This window comes from Notolepis coatsorum, assembly GCF_963971535.1.
Source record: "Notolepis coatsorum genome assembly, chromosome: 17".
NCBI classification, from domain to species: Eukaryota; Metazoa; Chordata; class Actinopteri; order Aulopiformes; family Paralepididae; genus Notolepis; species Notolepis coatsorum.
The window spans coordinates 32,333,814-32,346,155 of NC_140181.1; the positions used below are offsets into that span (position 1 = coordinate 32,333,814).

The 12,342-nt window shown below is 41.7% G+C and overlaps 1 protein-coding gene across 1 annotated transcript in view; it reads left to right on the forward strand.

The window, feature by feature from the left end:
* Nucleotides 1-12,342, forward strand: part of LOC311243993 (myosin-7B-like) — a gene marked incomplete at both ends in the record, with an annotated part of 128,528 nt that overhangs the window by 60,072 nt on the left and 56,114 nt on the right. The window contains 6 exons of the mRNA XM_084333401.1: nt 2,811-2,943; nt 4,828-4,892; nt 7,698-7,785; nt 8,038-8,155; nt 9,791-9,914; nt 10,044-10,180. Of these exons, the coding sequence (XP_084189527.1) occupies nt 2,811-2,943; nt 4,828-4,892; nt 7,698-7,785; nt 8,038-8,155; nt 9,791-9,914; nt 10,044-10,180 (665 nt within the window). The remainder of the gene's footprint in view (nt 1-2,810; nt 2,944-4,827; nt 4,893-7,697; nt 7,786-8,037; nt 8,156-9,790; nt 9,915-10,043; nt 10,181-12,342) is intronic.

The following is a 12,342-nucleotide window of genomic DNA, read 5'->3' on the forward strand; positions in this document are numbered from 1 at the left end:
ATTCCTTATGGCCTTCCGGAGATTCACATCGCGGAAAGGAAAACCGTCTATATTATTGTCTGATCACGGGACAAACTTCAAAGGCGGAGAAAGAGAGCTGAGAGAGAGCTTCCAAGCTATGGGCCCAGAACTTAAGACCCACCTCGCTCCCTCTCAGATTGATTTCCAGTTTAACCCCCCGAATGCACCTCACTTCGGTGGAACTTGGGAACGAGAAGTACGTTCAATAAAGACTGTACGCCGTGCTTGGGGCCCAGACCGTGGCGGAAGAAGTCCTAACGACAGTCCTCACGGAGATCGAGGGAGTATTGAACTCAAAGCCCCTCGGTTACGTCTCAAGTGATGTAGCAGATGTCGACCCAGTCACCCCCAACACTCTCTTGATGGCGCGGCTGGACCCCGCGCTCCCGCAGACAGTGTACAGACCTGAAGAAGCGAACGGCCGAAGAATGTGGAGGTACAGTCAAGTATTGGCTGACAAGTTTTGGAACAGTTTCCTCCTCCACTATCTACCGTCTCTACAGACCCGCCAGAAATGGGTGAAAGAAAGAGACAATTTGACGGAAGGTACAGTCGTCATGATTATCGACCAGTCACTACCCCGAGCTATGTGGCCGGCCGGCCGCGTAAGCAAAGTGATCACTGGTGCCGACGGAAAGGTCAGAGCGGCAGAAGTGCTCGTCCAAGGGCGGACATACACCCGACCCGTGGCGAGGCTGATAGAGTTGCCAAGGCTACCTGACTCTCTTGATGACGACCATGACCCCCTGACTTTGTGAACTGCCCTACCCTCACAACGGACATTGAGTAGTGGACAGTGCGGTTAATCTGTCTCTGCTTATCTAATTAGGTGCGGACTAATTAGGAGGCGGCTGTTACGAAGGATCAGATTAAACCGAATATATATATTTATTACTTGAGATATATTGTATAGTATTTGTATATCGTCTGATATCCCTTGTATATTCTTTGTACATATACACGGAATATCCCTTTACCTAGTACAGACCATAATATTTCGTTCTCCTATTGGACAGCGATCCCCTAGGCGCCACGGCCATACCCCCAATGTCTAGTTCAAAGTCACCGCCAAAGACATGCCTGGACATGACCGGCTCTGCGCAAGAATACGAGACAGAAATAAGGCTGGTACTAGATTGTTCACCTAACGTATAAATACGGCGCAGGTGAATACAGCAGTATGTTTACCAATAAGTTGAAGCCTCACACCACGATACAACGTGCTGTGAAGTGGGCCCGTTTTGCCCCAAAATAGAGCCTTGAGACCGCGTGCGAATTGATAGCTGAAGTGTCAGAGTTTAACGCTGTATCGTCGAGTTCGACCTATTCTATTATTTAAGTAATAGTCTATTATGTATAGTGTATCGTGCGGCTACCGTTCTACAGTGACCAGCATTACCAACGCTTCCTCGTACCGAGCTAGTGTGCTTATCCAGGCTGGGCGGCTTAACCTGGTGCCGTCATCCGAGGAGCCCTAGACGAGAACCGTGTGGATATGTACACTGGATAACCTACACCGGCGACTACAGAGCCCTTTTCGGCTGGATTATATTTGCTTTGGTCCTGTAGCTGATGGAGCGGAGAATCGTCTACACCCACAATTGTGTGGGATTTACCCTGTGAGGAGCAACGTCGAGCCCGCCTCTAGGACGCCTGAGGCTGGCTAGCTTTCCTCCATGCGGCACTGCATACCGGAGAATAGCTGTTGTTCGTCTGCGGATCAAGAGATTATTGCACTGTCTCCTGTACCTGGAGTCTCTTTATTCCTCGTTGACCCAGACTTTCGCTACCGACAAATCCTCTCCCCTGCTGGCCTACAACCGGAGGGACCCTATTAGTATCTCCAGCTGCCCTACTAGTGTACCATATATATAATTCTTATGATACAGGTGGTATTAATTATCTCCTGCGTAATATGCTCATGGACTTACGCTCTTGACCTATTCATGCACATTCTTCGCCTTACAAGCGCAATTCTCAATCTTGATAAGTAAAGTAATGTAAGATAATCTTCGTGCTGCTAATAAATATTCTTCTAAACAAGTATTTGTTGTGAAGCCGTGTTATTGTGGATGTGTTCATCTCATATACCTGTGTACTGTATGGCCAGTAGTAATGTACATAAGTCAGTAGTGGTTTAATGATACCATACTTATTCAATACAGTCAGGGAATTGTACCCCTCAGTTACAATGACAATACATTTGAATCTAATCTAATCTAGTATGAGTCTATACATAGTTTAAATTTTTTTCTACTCAGTATGCCTTTAAATTAAGCTTGATTGATCGATAATAATCCAGTTTAATCCAGATTAATCATCCAATATGTCTTTGTTTATGTATTGATTGATTGATTGATTGATTGATTGTTCTGTTCCAGTATTTAAAGCCCCCATTTATGTGTTTTCTATAAATAGGAAGCTAGGGACAATGATATTGATTGGCGTTTACAGTAGCCAATAGTACTGAACGTACATTAGCAACATTACACAATGTAAGTAACTTTAGCAACAAACATTAGCAATGTTACATAACGTTAATTGTGTGCTGTAAATGTCATTCTAGAAAGCATTTCATTGGACACAAAATGTGTAAACACCCCCATGTGCAAGATACATTTTTATTGTTTTTCAGGAAATTACAAACTCTAAAATCTATAAAACAACGTTTTTTTGTCATTGTTGGGACTGATACTGATGTATAGGTGATGATCAGTGCAAGACATATGTAATAAAATAACTTAAACATCTATTTTGAATAATGTTTTGGTCATTCTGATCTCTACCAGGTGCCCTATACCATTGTAGGTTGGTTGGATAAAAACAGAGATCCTCTGAATGAGACAGTGGTTGGCATCTTCCAGAAGTCCTCCAACAAACTCATGGCTGGCCTGTTTGAAGACTACATAAACGCAGACGCAGGTACAGCATCAATACAGACATACAGACAGTGTGTCCCGGCTGTGATCAGATTGTATGCCTTTTTCTTGCGATCAAACATGAGGCGGGCAGTGTACATAGAGAATTGATAATTTTTTTATATTTTTTTACCTTTATTATACCAGGTAGTCACTTGAGATCAAAGATCTCTTTTTCGAGCAAGACCTGGCCACAGTGCACAGTGATACCACTGATTACCATTGCTAGCTACCTCAGCTAACGTCACATAAGTCACATACATTGCTAACTACCATTAGCATTGATAGCTAGCATTGGCTACTATCGATATGTTTTCAACTTCGATAATATGAATGGTATGTTACTCACCGGAAACGTCTCCTCCATTATCGATTGGTTCTTCTTGTAATCTCTCCCCTTGGTTGATTTGATTGGTCCATCAACAAGAAGATGACATTGATGTTGGTGTGCTTTGCAGTTAAAGTTGAAACCTTTTCAACTGAGAGGGTCTGAAAAAGCATTGCTTGGAAAATGTAAGGCGCTTAGTTTGCACCTGTCATGACAAAACCATTCAAAACAATAGAAACGATTTGCATTTGTGTGATGCAGGGGTGTAAAGTACTTGAGGAATTGTACATTGTTACAATACTTGAGTACTGTTTTGGGGGATTTGTACTTTACTCAAGTATTATTAGGTTTGTATACTTGTACTTTTACTCAATTACATTTCAGAGAAAAAAAACATACTTTTTACTCCTTACATTTAAAATGCAGACCTACAAAGTACAAAGTACAAATCTCACAGGTCCAACCATTTTAATTAGTATATTTGTTTCTCTGGCCGAACTAACGTTAACGTTATTAATCCTGCGGCAGCACTTTATTTAAAGACAGCCAATAAAATCCCCAACAATGGAAAATGAACCCGCCCATACCCATGCTGATTGGTCCTTGTGCAAGACTAGAATGCGGGGATCTTTGATTAAACACCTGCTATCAGAAGAATAGACAGTCAGAAAAAAGGTTTTTACTTGAACTTTTTAGTACTTAAGTACATTTAAAAGTGGCAGCTGGGTGGCGCAGCGGACATTGCGCTCGTCACCAACGCAAGAGACACCGGGTTCGACTCCGGCTGTCGGCGTTGCCTCCGGCTTGGGCCAGACTCATCATACTAACTCAATTAGCGGGTGGAAGTTGATGGGTGGTAATCTGGACGTTGTGGACAGCGACTCCTACAGCTCGGTTGGGGACGCCTGCACAGCAGAGACAGAAAATGGCGGGGGTAGTGTGAGCCTCCCACACGTTACACCTCGCCAATGAGAGTCCGAGCTGGCAGGTGAAAAGATGTGACAGGCTGCCTCCTCGTGTATTGGAGGGGACACGTGATGCAAGGCTTCTATCCTCCCTACAACCGGCCAGTGGGGTGCATATGCAAGCAACGTTCAAGACAGGGGAGGGGAGAATTGGCACAGCGGGTAATTAGGATGGGAGAAAAATAGAAAAAGGGGAGAAAAAGTGGATAAAAAAATTAAGTACATTTAAAAGTTGATACTTTTTGACTTTTGAGACGGTACCCATACTTTCACTTAAGTATAATTTCTGGGTACTTTTTACACCCCACTGTGATGTGATCACAGCCTTAATGGGAAATTTTTACACGTTCTAGTCTATTTTCTACTATCAGTCTTTTTGTTTTTTGAGATTTTGGAAAGCTGAGCATAACAGTGGAAATCAACATGGGTCGTGGGACATAAAGTATTCTAAAAGTTGCTGTTAATATTCATCATTCATGCTCATTTAACTCACTGCCTATACAACACCCCAAATGATTTATAGCCAATTCAATAGGAGGCTAACATTGGTAGTGTTGTTTGGAGGATTGGAAGGATGATGTTGTTGTTGTTGCAGCTGCTGAGGCCAAACAGAAGAGGAAGAAAGCAGCTTGCTTCCAGACGGTCTCTCAACTACACAAGGTGGGTCGCCCCCTGCTGGTCCCCTACTGTAATAACACTAGGCTACACTTTCGTTGACACATTTTTTGGGGACCCATTTGGGGGTTGCCACCACACACTGACATTTATTTGTATTCACTTTTGTACTTGAAGTAAAGAAACATGACTATTTACAGCCATCTTAAGCCATATAGCCATTTCCCCCAGAGGACCCTGCATTCTCTTTAGAGGACATCCTGTCTCAAGACTCAAAATAACTGCTGCCCCAAATGGATATTTCTAGGGCAGTGGTTCTCAAACTTTTTACACCAAGTACCACCTGAGAACGTAGCTGGCTCTCCAAGTACCACCATATGACCGGCGTTAAAATACAGTCTATTCAGCTATGCACAGTTCATGCAGGAGGCAAATGTATTCCTGATACCATTATTTATTGTTAACTTTTGTCAGACACAGCCACAATGTACAAAGAGATAGCACTAGAACTACGCTTCCACACAACTCATCCAATGCAAGGGGCATTGAGAACATAATAACTAACATTCTCACATAGCAAGTGAGAAAATTAAGAACAACTGTATTTCAGCAAATGTACTTAATTCTCTCTATCTCTCTCTCTCTCTCTCTCACTCTCTCTCTCTCTCTCTCTCTCTCTCTCTCACACAGCAAGCAATTGTCCGTCATTCTCTCTCTCTCACACACACACACACACACACACACACACACACACACACACACACACACACACACACACACACACACACACACACACACACACACACAAAAACTTAATTTCCTGCATTCTGGTGCAGGCATTTTTACCCTTTAAATGCCAGTGTTTGTGATGGGCATCACAAATTATTGTAAAAAAGAAGAAAACACATATTCAATACATTTTTGAATGTTTACCCTTTAAATGCCAGTTTGTGTGATGGCATCACAAATTATTGTTAAAAAAAACACACAAAAAGTAAAATATTTTCAATATATCAAATGAAAAGTACATTTTTCTGGGGGAGATTATTACAGGCTAGGCATGTGTCAATGATTAGCAGCAACACATATTTTGATGGATTTTTTGTAATGTCAGATTTAACACCAACTCTTTTCAGAAAAGTGGGAGTATTTCATTTTTTATCTGACATTACAAGAAATCTAAAAATAAATGGTTATGATCAGGGCTGAAGTTTAATTAAAGATTTATGACTGTTTAGACTGCATTACTCTCTGTCACAGTGATCTCCTGGTTGTTCCCCACTTAGATTATCTAACTATCGCGCCGCCGCAACCAGAAACACTGGCCTGGCCTGCTTCTAAGTTCAGTGGCCTGACTGCACAATTTTTTTTTTTTTTTTTTTTTAGCTTTTTTGGAAATGTTTTCAAGTGCCACCAGCAGTACCACCAAGTACCACTAGTGGTACGCGTACCACAGTTTGAGAACCACTGTTCTAGGGAATGCACTTTGTTTAGGGGCGACAGTGGCTCAGGAGGTAGAGCAGTCATCTGGCAATCCGGAGGTTCCCGGTTCGATTCCTGCTCCTCCCGGGCAGCGTGTCGATGTGTCCTTGAGCAGGACACTTAACCCCTAATTGCTCCCGATGAGCAGGTTGGCACCTTGCATGGTTTCCTCCGCCATCGGTGTGTGAATGGGTCAAATGTGAGTAACAAATTGTAAAGCGCTTTGGATAAAAGCGCTATATAAAAAAGCAGCCATTTACCATTTTGCATGTTTATTATCTCTAATGTATCCATTACCATTTCAGAAATCAGAAATTATTAGAGTTGGCAGTGCTGTATCACAGTGTAATGCTACGCTACATATCACAGTGTAACATTATGATACGCTAGCTACATATCACAGTGTAACGTTATGCTAGCTACATATCAGTGTACTGTAACTATCACAGTCTGTGTCTCAAATTCAAGGAAGCTTCCTATATAGGTAACATTTCTAGGTAGGAAGTTGACATTTTAAAGTTTTAGGTTGTCTCAAACGGGTAGGATGCAGTAGGAAGCATCCTTTCTAGGTACCTTATTTTGGCAAAATTTCGAGGAAGCATGCAGTGGTTCCTTAGGGTATCCCAAAACACCTTGTGACACTGCTAACCAGCGAGGAAGAATGAAACTAACCCTCAACATTCTCTTAAATTCATGGAGACCTGAAGCCCTCACAAAACAACATTCACCAAAATAAAAATAAAAACACATCACTTTATTTTTTATGTCAAAATGTGCTTCTCATCTTGACTAGCTCCTCATAGAGGTGGGAGGGGTTCTCCAGGATAGCGGCCAACTTCCTTCTCATCCTCCTCTCCGCCACCACCTCAAGTTTGACCACCTTGACTCCCACCACAGAGCATGCTGAAACATTAAATTCAGCTCACCTATGTGTCAAATACTCACCCCAAAGTTGTTGAAATGGTCCGATTTGTCAAAACTTCAATGGAGAGACTGGATATCTTGATTTATGTTCAAACTGTTATTTTCACTCAAAGTTGTGTCTGATTCAACATGTCAGCATCCAGAGAGCAACATAGTCAACATAGTCTAGGGCTCAATGTGTGTGTCTGTGTTCTGTGTGTGTCTGTGTTCTCTCTGTGTTCTCTCTCTCTCTGTGTGTGTGTGTGTGTGTGTGTGTGTGTGTGTGTGTGTGTGTGTGTGTGTGTGTGTGTGTGTGTGTGTGTGTGTGTGTGTGTGTGTGTGTGTGTGTGTGTGTGTGTGTGTGTGTGTGTGTGTGTGTGTGTGTGTGTGTGTGTGTGTGTGTGTGTGTGTGTGTGTGTGTGTGTGTGTGTGTGTGTGTGTGTGTGTGTGTGTGTGTGTATTCAGGAGAACCTGAAGAAACTGATGGCCAACCTCCGCAGTACTCAGCCTCACTTTGTTCGCTGCATCATCCCCAATGAGGCCAAGATACCAGGTAATCTATCTTATGATATTTATTGTAAGCCACAAACATAGTAACAAGGGTTTCCATAGCTGTTTCGCAGGGCTGATGTGTAGGGTAAGGGTTACCTTAGCTGTCTTGCAGGGCTGATGTGTAGGGTTTCCTTAGCTGTTTTGCAGGGCTGATGTGTGGGGTTTTCTTAGCTGTTTCACAGGGCTGATATGTGGTGTTGCTCCTGTGTGTTTCCCAGGGTTGACGCGTGCGGTTTTCCTGTGTGTTTTGCAGGGCTGATGGATCCCTTCCTGGTGCTCCACCAGTTGAGGTGTAATGGAGTTCTGGAGGGAATTCGAATCTGCAGGAAGGGTTTCCCCAACAGAATCTTCTACACCGAGCTCAAACAACGGTGAATCTTAAATAGCCTATCCCTCAACTGCATCCTGTACACTGAGTTCAAACAGTGGCAAGTACTAACATGAGCACTAGCGCTCTATAGATGCTCATGAGATTGTGTAGTAGTGAAGTGTGTGGATGACCAATCCAGTGTTGCGAACGCACATGTGTATGGATACAAATTAATGAACCAACCAACCCACAGAGCGCTGTGATTATAGAGTGGCTAAGTCTGATTAATGTTGTAGGCTGTGATTATATAGTGGCTCAGTCTGATTAATGTTGTAGGCTGTGATTATAGAGTAGCCACTTCTAGGGCTGTCTTAAATACTTCGAAGCTTCGAAGCTTTGTTCGATGGGGATGGGATTCGAATATGAAAATAAAATTTGATTATTAAAAAAATTAAAAAAATTATAAATGTTTTTTTTTGTGTGCAAAATCAACTCTGCCCCTCTGCTGTTTGTTATTTAAGATGAGGTCGGACTCGGCACTGACAGATTTGTGTTCATTGTGCTGCTTTTATAAAGCCTCAAATGACGGCTTACAATATTTCATGAAAGCAAAGTGTTTCGTTTGTCTAAGATTTAAAAAGGTTTAAACTTTACAGCACTGACAAAGCTGAACAACGTGCTGTACAAGTCCCACATTTTATTTTTATTTATTTTTTTTTATTATTTTTGATTTTATTTCGAAGCTTCGAATTAAAATCGAATCTCGGCCCCGAATCTTCGAATTCCAAAAAAAATCGAAGGTCAGCCCTAGCCACTTCTGAGTAATGCTGTAGGCTGTGATTATAGAGTGAGTGGCTAAGTTTGATTCATGTTGTAGGTTGTGAAGTTAATTGCCACCATTTTGAGTGAAGTTCAAAATACCTGTGGAAAATTTGTATGGGATTTTCTAAATGTACATTATATAAGGTCTGTGCTGGACAGAAGATCGAGCCTGATGCTAGGTTTTTTCCTTCTTTTACAAGTTAAAATACATTAGTCTTAGTTTTGGATAGGCTACTTTTAAAATTGATCTAAACTACAGGTTCAAATTTCACAAAGTTAATATTAGCTGATGTTAACTACAGCATCTCAACTCAACTACTATCAGGTTTGATCCTCTGTTCAGCACATATATAACGTACATGGAAAAGCTGCTCTGAACTCAGTAACTATGAAACAACCTGATGTTCGCAGTGGAGTCCACAAAGTTTTTTTTTTTTCCTTTTTTTTTTTGCGTTTATCGCTTTTCTGGTCAAGCATGACCGACAGAAACAGGTTGAAATGGGATGTAGAGCAGGGGAAGACATTCTGAGAAATGACGGCGGGTCCAGGAATCGAACTCGTGTCCCCCAGATCCGTGACGAGCACGGTTTTCCCCGATGCAGAAATAGCGCCGAGATATGCGCTGAACTACGGGAGCTCCCTGTCCACAAAGTTTTACCCTAACCAATATGGTTTAACTCTGTGTGTGTGTGTGTGTGTGTGTGTGTGTGTGTGTGTGTGTGTGTGTGTGTGTGTGTGTGTGTGTGTGTGTGTGTGTGTGTGTGTGTGTGTGTGTGTGTGTGTGTGTGTGTGTGTGTGTGTGTGTGTGTGTGTGTGTGTGTGTGTGTGTGTGTGTGTGTGTGTGTGTGTGTGTGTGTGTGTGTGTGTGCTCTAGCTACCGTATCCTGAACCCGTCAGCTATTCCAGACGACTCATTTATAGACAGCAGGAAAGCTGTGGAGAAGCTACTGGGTTCTCTAGACATCGACCACAGTCAGTATAAGTTTGGACACACCAAGGTAGAGAGTATACTACTGTTCCTAGTATTACTACTACATTATAATAATTATATTATTACAACTACTGGGCTTATTTGATCTAATCTATCTCCTCTCCTCTTCCTCTCCCTTCCTCCATTCTCCTCTCAGGTGTTTTTTAAGGCAGGTCTTTTGGGTCTGCTGGAGGATATGAGAGATGAACGCCTGTCTGAGATTCTGACCATCGTCCAGGCCATTTGCAGAGGGAAGCTGATGAGGATGGAACGGGATAAGATGCTTCTGGAGAGGTTTATAATCCCACCATTACTCCATTTTATTTACATTTACATTTAGTCATTTACCTGACGCTTTTATCCAAAGCGAGTACAAGATTTTATAAGACAAGATGCTTCCGGAGAGGTTTATAATCCTACTATTACTCTATTGTATAAGATAAGAGGTTTATAATCATACTATTACTATATTTTACAAGATAATATGCTTCTGTAGAGGTTTATAATCCCACTAGTTTTGAATTTTATAGTTTATAAATGTATAATCCCACTAGTACTCTATTTTATAAGATAAGATGCTTCTGGAGAGGTTTTTAATCCTATTATTACTTTATTTTATAAAATAAGATGTGTCTTTATTTACAACCACAGTCTGACACTGATGGCCACTAGGAGTTGCCCAGTACAACCACAGTCTGACACTGTTGACCACTAGGAGCTGCCCAGTAAAACCACAGTCTGACACTGTTGACCACTAGGAGCTGCCCAGTACAACCACAGTCTGACACTGTTGACCACTAGGAGCTGCCCAGTACAACCACAGTCTGACACTGTTGACCACTAGGAGCTGCCCAGTACAACCACAGTCTGACACTGTTAACCACTAGGAGCTGCCTAGTACAACCACAGTCTGAATATACAGCTATGTGGATAATGAATGTGATTTTCCAGTGGCATTGCAGCTAATGATAACACTATTCAGAACTCTTTCTTCCCGGTCTCTTTTGTATTGCCAAATATACTATAATAAGTAAAGATAACGCATTCAAAACAGCACCAATGGGGTGTAAATGGGAAGGACTTTTACACAGGCATTGTCGTTACACTGTGATCGCTGGACAAGTCTCAAACAAACTTCTTTTGCACTGGATCTACAGGTCAGAACAATTTAGATGTAGTGTCAAAATGATCAGAACATCTTCAACTTGTAAGAGAAGTTCCAATATTTACTTGATTTCTATGGTAAAGAAAGAAATTGCCACATTCCGCCAAAACCTCCACATCCTTATTTGGGGTGAATGGAGCCTGTGCTGCTCTAGTCTCCTAGGGTGTGGGAGGGGGGGCAATAGCATACATGACACATTACAGGAAGTGAGAAGGACTTGGTTAGGGGCTGTCCCGTTTCTCGACACTTGGCTAAGTGTGCTTGGGTACTTACACACTTTGGTGACGTATTGCGAGGTGGAAAGTACATTTGCCTTTAGTGTGCAAGTAGGAATCAAGTGATCAAGTGTGTGGGGATATTGGGACACACTTGATAGCCCGTTTTCATCCATCGTGAGTTGCAAAGATCTAACGTTACTGTTCTACATGAAAATGAAGCTGATTGTGCTGGCTATCTTTGGCAATGGTTCTTGCCCACTTTCCTAGGATGACCCACCAGCATCCACCAGAGAGAGAAATTCTAACTTTGATAATGACAATGTTTTGCTGGTCCCATATCACCACACAGTTTCTTCTCTTTCAACTTCTCTTTACTAAGGCTGTCTTAAATACTTCAAAGCTTCGAAGCTTCGTTCGATGGGATTCGAATATGAAAATAAAATTCGATTATAAAAAAAAAATTATATATATATTTTCTTTTGGTGCAAAATCAACTCTGCCTCTCTTTGTTAACTACAACAAGCAATGCTGTTTGTTATTTAAGATGAGGTCGGACTCGGCACTGACAGATTTGTGTTCATTGTGCTGCTTTTATAAAGCCTCAAATGACGGCTTACAATATTTCATGAAAGCAAAGTGTTTTGTTTGTCTAAGATTTAAAAAGGTTTAAACTTTACAGCACTGACAAAGTTGAACAAAGTGCTGTACAAGTCCCACAACATAAAAAAAATATATATATAAAAATGTAAAAAAAAAATCTCGACGCTTCGAATTAAAATCGAATCTCGGCCCCGGAGCTTCGAATTCCAAAAAAAAATTCTAAGGTCAGCCCTACTTTACACACAAGTCACCCCATGCATACAGACAAATCAGAATAAACCTGCAATATTACATGAGAGGCTGTTCTTTCCTTTGATTATTGGCAGGACAGTGATGGGGTCTGGAATGAGGCGCTTGTCTTATCTGTCTTTGGAAAATAACTGAAACTGTTTCCCATTTAGGCTGTTTGTTTATTGAAATACATAACGAACAACCAATGTTAAAATAAATGACACAGGGAGGATTAAACTATC